Source organism: Euleptes europaea, chromosome 1 (assembly GCF_029931775.1).
Source record: "Euleptes europaea isolate rEulEur1 chromosome 1, rEulEur1.hap1, whole genome shotgun sequence".
Classification (NCBI taxonomy): domain Eukaryota; kingdom Metazoa; phylum Chordata; class Lepidosauria; order Squamata; family Sphaerodactylidae; genus Euleptes; species Euleptes europaea.
In genome coordinates, this window is record NC_079312.1 from 8,597,229 (window position 1) to 8,604,422 (window position 7,194).

General features: G+C 43.1%; 1 protein-coding gene across 1 annotated transcript; it reads left to right on the forward strand.

Moving 5' to 3' along the window:
- The first annotated feature begins 1,081 nt into the window (after positions 1-1,081).
- LOC130482989 (zinc finger protein 883-like) lies at positions 1,082-6,870 on the forward strand. The gene is made up of 4 exons (XM_056855912.1): positions 1,082-1,273; positions 3,990-4,131; positions 4,885-6,366; positions 6,812-6,870. The coding sequence occupies exons 1-4, from the start codon at positions 1,082-1,084 to the stop codon at positions 6,868-6,870; spliced, it is 1,875 nt and encodes a 624-aa protein (XP_056711890.1).
- Positions 6,871-7,194: the final 324 nt, after the last annotated feature.

The window sequence follows — 7,194 nt, forward strand, 5'->3', positions numbered from 1 at the left end:
AATTTGATTTATTAGATCCTGGTTTGTTAATCAGATTAAAATCATCCCAGTTACTTGTTTCAGGTAGCTGGTCATACTTCATCCGGTCAAGTGCCGATGTCTCTCTGCTGGTTGATGGTTGCTTCTGACAGCTTTGTCAAAACATTGCTACCCCAGACATCCCCCCCCCCAAAAAAAACCAAGAACAGCTGCCCCCCTTGTTAAAGCCTGTATGTCTCCTTCCTATAACTCCCAAGGCAGGAAATGCCTGTGATTTCTTAAGCAATTAGGCCAGAATGCAAATTCTCCCTTGTCTCTCAGCTAATCACAGTACCTGTGAAAGTTTGTTAATCTAATTGCCACAGGCCGCAGATTAGTTAATACCATCTAGTCTGTCATGGGGCAGCCTGCTGAGGCTTCCTCAGACGAAGAGGACCTTTACGCAGTAGAAGAGAGGAACAGAAGCAAGCTAATCAGACACAGATGGTGGAATGTCCCCCATGCCTACAACCACCCAGAGCAGAGGACTCCCCTGTGTTCAACAGTAGCACCGCCAAAGGTGCAGAACAGTCCTACTCGAGCATAGAAGGAGTGCTAGGTTACAAGCACTATGAAGAGCACTACTGGCTGAGAGCGATGAGAATAATGAGCTCCCTCCAGCAGAGAGTGCTGAGTCAGAGGAACCAGCAACAGCTGGTTCTTCTTAGGCTTATTTAAGTAGGTGCTTGCATCCAGGCTGATGTGGGAACAACTTGTTACTATTACCCTATGTTCCTTGATCCTCTGATCATTCCTGCAACTCTTGTGGCCTTGACCTTGGAACAGACTTTGACTTGACATTTGAACTTCCCTTTTGATACTGACACTTTGGTTCCAGACCTAGGATAGCCCAATATTGACCCTCAGACTGCTATCTGATTACGCTACCTGTTTCTGGCCCTCAGGTCTGGTGGCATTCATGACTTTGTTCATCTCAGGATCTACAAACTCAGTTCTTGTACAAACTGTTTGAGCTAAGCTCCTGAGCATTAAGCAGAGTACAAACACAGCTGTTACAAAGCAAAAATACACAGATATTTGTGGATAGTTTTAGAGGGTAGCCATGTTCGTCTGCAGTGGAACAGCAAGACTTCAGTCCAGCAGCACCTTAGAGACCAATGACATTTTTGAGGTGAACCCTTTTGAGAGTCAAGGCTCCGTTTGTCTGATACAGGTCTCTTCCAGTCCCTCAGAGAGAGATTCTCACCTGCTGGATCTACAACAAATATTTGTGGGATTCCAGTACCCACCTGATGTAAGGAAAGTTGAAGGCAGCTTGCAAATTGAGGGCCGTGGCTTCCTTTAGAGAGTCAATACATCTCTTGTTGGGGCTTCCTTTTTTCCTGCTGCCCTCAGCTTTACCTAGCATGATTGTCTTTTCCAGTGACTCTTGTCTTCTCATATGTCCAAAGTACGACAGCCTCAGTTTAGTCATTTTGGCTTCTAGGGTCAGTTCAGGCTTGATTTGATCTAAAACCCACTGATTTGTTTTTTTGGCTGTCCAGGTTATCCCTAACACTCTCCTCCAACACCACATTTCCAAGGAATCTACTTTCTTCATTGTCCAGCTCTCACACCCATGCATAGTAATAGTTAATACGATGGCATGAATTAACCTGATCTTGGTTGCCAGTGACACATGCTTACACTTCAGAATCTTTTCTAGCTCCTTCATGGCTGCCCTTCCCAGTTTCAATCTCCTTCTGATTTCTTGGCTGCCCTTTTGGTTGATGATGGAACCAAGGAATAGAAAGTCTTCAACAATTTCAATTTCCTCATTGTCAACCTTAAAGTTGTGTAATTCTCCTGTATTCAATACTTTTTTCTTGATGTTCAGCTGCAGTCCTGCTTTGGCATTTTCTCTTTTAACTTTCAGCAGTAGTCGTTTCAAGTCTTCGCTATTTTCTGCCAGTAATGTAGTATCATCAGCATATCTCATTGTTAATGTTCCTCCCCCCAATTTTCACTCCACCTTCCTCTAAATCTAATCCAGCTTTCCTAATGATATGTTCTGCTTACAGATTGAAGAGGTAGGGGGATAAATACATCCTTGTCTAACACCTTTGCCAATTAGAAACCATTCTGTTTCTCCATATCCTGTCCTAACCGTGGCCTCTTGTCCAGAATACAGGTTGCGCATCAAAATGATCAGATGTGGTGGCACTCCCATTTCCTTTAAAACCAGCCACAGCTTTTCATGATCCACAGTCAAAAGCTTTGCTGTAATTTATGAAACACAAGCTGATTTTCTTCTGAAATTCTCTCGTATGCTCCACTGATCTCTAGTGCCTCTTCCGAATCCAGCTTGAACATCAGGCATTTCTCGTTCCATATATGGTCTTTGTTGTAGAGTTGGGTATAAATCTAATAAAATAAAATTTAAAAAATCACTGGATCTAACAACACCAGCCATACCATCTCAGGTTCATTCACTTGTTCCTCTTTCAGTGTTTTATATATATGTCAACAAACGTCTGCAATGCCCTTCCGCTCTGTACATCAGACAAACAGGTCAGTCCCTATGCAAAAGAATAAATGGACATAAATCTGACATTAAAAACGACCACTTGAAAGCCAGTGGCAGATTATATTAATCTTCCAGATCATTCATTTGCTGACCTGAGAGTTGCAGTCCTTATCCAAAGAAGCTTCAAGGAGAGATTACAATGTAAGATTGATGACTTTAATATTCTTGTCGCACTACAAATGCTAATTTTCTGCTAAATGCTAATTTTCTAAGCATTTCTGTTACGCTGTAATCTATCTTCTTACAAGGTGCACTGTACGTCTGCATCCTGAGTTTCTTCTTTGCATCACCCTTCCCACTCTCTGACTAGGATATAAGGACTCAGAGATTTCCCTCAACAAAGATGGTGAGGGGTCTGGAAACCAAGTCCTGTGAGGAAAGGTTGAAGGAGCTGGGTATGGTTAACCTGAAGAGGAGAAGACTGAGAGGGGACATAATAACCATCTTCAAGTACTTGAAGGGCTGTCATATAGAGGAGGGTGCCGAGTTGTGTTCTGTTGCCCAGATGGTCGGACCAGAACCAGTGGGTTGAAATTAAATCAAAAGAGTTTCCATCTAGACATTAGGAAGAAATTTCTAACAGAGCAGTTCCTCAGTGGAACAGGCTTCCTCTGGAGGTGGTAAGCTCTCCTTCCCTGGAGGTTTTTAAGCAGAGACTGGATGGCCATCTGTCAACAATGCTGATTCTATGACCTTAGACAGTTCATAAGAGGGAGGGCATCTTGGCCATCTTCTGGGCATGGAGTAGGGGTCATTGGGTGTGTGCGTGGGGGGGGGAAGGTAGTTGTGTATTTCCTGCATTGTGCAGGGAGTTGGACTAGATGACCCTAGTGAGCCCTTCCAACACTATGATTCTATGAAAGGATCCTTCACTCTTGAAAGCTTCTAGCCAGAAACTCTTGTTGGTTTCTAAGGTGCTACTGGATTTCAAATTAGGTATTTGTGGAAACTGTCATATCATAACACCAGGTTCCCATTTCTTTCAGCAGGAGATGTTTGGGAGTCAGCGAGCAAAGGAAAAGATCATCCCGTGAAGGAGAAAGCTGATATGTATTCAGACACGAAAGAGAAGGTTGAACATTATGATGCTCTGAGGAAGAAGGAGGGAAAACATTCACATAAAGGGAGGAATAATTCCAGTCTTTTACAGGGCGACCACTCTCTACAGGAAAAAATATACCAAGGAGGGAAGAGGAGTGAGCGCATTGCAAGGACAGGAAGTTTTCCTGAAAAATCAGTTATTAAAATTCAACAAAACACCTGTACCAGAAAAAAAGTATATAAATGCCTGGAGTGTGGGAAAAGCTTCCAACTGAGTGGAAAACTTGCCATCCATCAAAGAATTCATACTGGGGAGAACCCATACACATGCCTGGAGTGTGGGAAGAGCTTCAGGAGGAGTGGACACCTAATTCGCCATCAAAGAATTCATACAGGGGAGAAACCATATAAATGCATGGAGTGCGGGAAGAGCTTCAGGAGGAGTGGACACCTAATTTCCCATCAAAGAATTCATACAAGGGAAGAACCATATAAATGCCTGGAGTGTGGGGAAATCTTCAGTAGGAGTGGAGACCTTACTTCCCATCAAACAATTCACAGTGGGGGAAAACCATATACATGCTTGGAGTGTGGTAAAAGCTTCAGTCATAATGGGAGTCTTACTTTCCATCAACGGATTCACACAGGGGAGAAACCTTATAACTGCACGAAGTGTGGGAAAAGCTTCAGTCACAGGGGAACCCTTACTACCCATCAAAGGATTCACACAGGAGAGAAACCATATAAATGCTTAGATTGTGGGAAAAGCTTCAGGAAGAGTGGAAAACTTTCTACCCATCGAAGGATTCACACAGGGGAGAAACCATATCAATGCCTGGAGTGTGGGAAAAGCTTCAGTCGGAATGACGGTCTTACTTCCCATCAAAGAATTCACACAGAGAAACCACATAAATGTCTGGCGTGTGGGGAAAGCTTCAGTAATAATGCAAAACTTTCTTCCCATCAAAGGATTCACACAGGGGAGAAACCATTTACATGCCTGGAGTGTGGGAAAAGCTTCAGTCGGAATAACATTCTTACTTCCCATCAAAGAATTCACACAGGAGAAAAACCATATAAATGCCTGGAGTGTGGGAAAAGCTTCAGAAATAATTGCAGACTTACTTCCCATCAAATAATTCACACAGGGGAGAAACCATTTTCATGCCTGGAGTGTGGAGAAAGATTCAGTTATTATAGCAGTTTTACTATCCATCAAAGGATTCACACAGGGGAGAAACCTTATAAGTGCCTGGAGTGTGGGAAAAGTTTCAGTTGGAATGGCAATCTTACTAGACATCAAAGAGTTCATACAGGAGAGAAACCATATAAATGTCTGGAGTGTGGGAAAAGTTTCAGAAGGAATGAAAATCTCATTTTCCATCAAAGTATTCACACAGGGAAGAAACCATATCAATGCCTGGAGTGTGGGAAAAGCTTCAGTCGGAATGACAGTCTTACTTCCCATCAAAGAATTCACACAGGGGAGAAACCATATCAATGCCTGGAGTGTGGGAAAAGCTTCAGTTGTAATGGGAGTCTTACTTCCCATCAAAGGATTCACACAGGGGAGAAACCATATAAATGTCTGGAGTGTGGGAAAAGCTTCAGTAATAATTCAGAACTTTCTGCCCATCAAAGAATTCACACAGGGGAGAAACCTTATAACTGCACGGAGTGTGGGAAAAGCTTCCGTCACAGGAGAACCCTTACTACCCATCAAAGGATTCACACAGGGGAGAAACCATATCAATGCCTGGAGTGTGGGAAAAGCTTCAGTCGGAATGACAATCGTACTTCCCATCAAAGAATTCACACAGAGAAACCACATAAATGTCTGGAGTGTGGGGAAAGCTTCAGTAATAATGCAAAACTTTCTGCCCATCAAAGGATTCACACAGGGGAGAAACCATTTACATGCCTGGAGTGTGGGAAAAGCTTCAGTCGGAATGACCGTCTTACTTCCCATCAAAGAATTCACACAGGGGAAAAACCATATAAATGCCTGGAGTGTGGGAAAAGCTTCAGAAATAATCGCAGACTTACTTCCCATCAAAGAATTCACACAGGGGAGAAATATCAATGCCTGGAGTGTGGGAAAAGCTTCAGTTATAATGGCAGTCTTACGATCCATCAAAGGATTCACACAGGGGAGAAACCTTATAAGTGCCTGGAGTGTGGGAAAAGTTTCAGATGGAATAGCAATCTTACTAGACATCAACGAGTTCATACAGGAGAGAAACCATATAAATGTCTGGAGTGTGGGAAAAGCTTCAGTCACAGGGGAACCCTTACTATCCATCAAAGGATTCACACAGGGGTGAAACCATTTACATGCCTGGAGTGTGGGAAAAGCTTCATTTATAATGGCATGCTTACTATCCATCAAAGGATTCACACAGGGGAGAAACCTTATAAGTGCATAGAGTGTGGGAAAAGTTTCAGTCGGAATGGCCATCTTACTAAACATCAAAGAATTCACACAGGGCAGGACCTATGTAAATGTTTGGAGTGTGGGAAAAGCTTCTGTAATAATGACGTACTTTCTTCCCATCAAATGATCCATACAGGGGAGAAACCATATAAATGTCTGGAGTGTGGGAAAAACTTCAGGCGGAGAGATAGTCTTATTTCCCATCAAAGAATTCACATGGAGGAGAAACCATATAAATGCCTGGAGTGTGGGAAAAGGTTCAGTTCGAATAATGGTCTTACTTACCATCGAAGAGTTCACACAGGGGAAAAACCATATTCCTGCCTGGAGTGTGGGAAAAGCTTCCGTGATAGTGGAAACCTAATTTCCCATCAAAGAATTCACACAGGGGAGAAACCATATAAATGCCTGTAGTGTGGGAAAACCAGGTGGAGCGACAGTCTCACTTCCCATCAAAGAATTCACATGGAGGAGAAACCATATAAATGCCTGGAGTGTGGGAAAAGGTTCAGTTCGAATAATGGTCTTACTTACCATCAAAGAGTTTACACAGGGGAGAAACCATATACCTGCCTGGAGTGTGGGAAAAGCTTCCGTGATAGTGGAAACCTAATTTCCCATCAAAGAATTCACAAAGGGGAGAAACCATATAAATGCCTGGAGTGTGGGGAAATCAGGTGGAGTGACAGTCTTACTTCCCATCAAAGAATTCACATGGAGGAGAAACCATATAAATGCCTGGAGTGCGGGAAAAGCTTAAGTAGTAATGTAAAACTTTCTTCCCATCAAAGGATTCACACAGGAGGAACCATATAAATGTCGAGTGTCGGAAAAGCTTCCGTCTCCATAATCAGCTTACTTACCATCATACGATTTGCATAGGGGTGAAACCATATAAATGTCAGTAGTGTGAGGAAAGCTTGTTTTCGCACACAGTGGTTAAAGCATATGAATGAACTTACTTACAGCTAGTACCCTGGTGACACCCACCAGTCACAGAGTGGTTTCTGATGTCAGTCCACTGAGGGACAGAAAAGGTACAGCCAGTCCCCACCCACAGATGCCGCCACACCCCTTGACTCCCTCTCTCATTGGGATGAAAAACCGAGCAACTGTATAACCATAATAGGACTGTGATGTGAGCAACACTCCAGGGTACCCCACAGATGAGTCA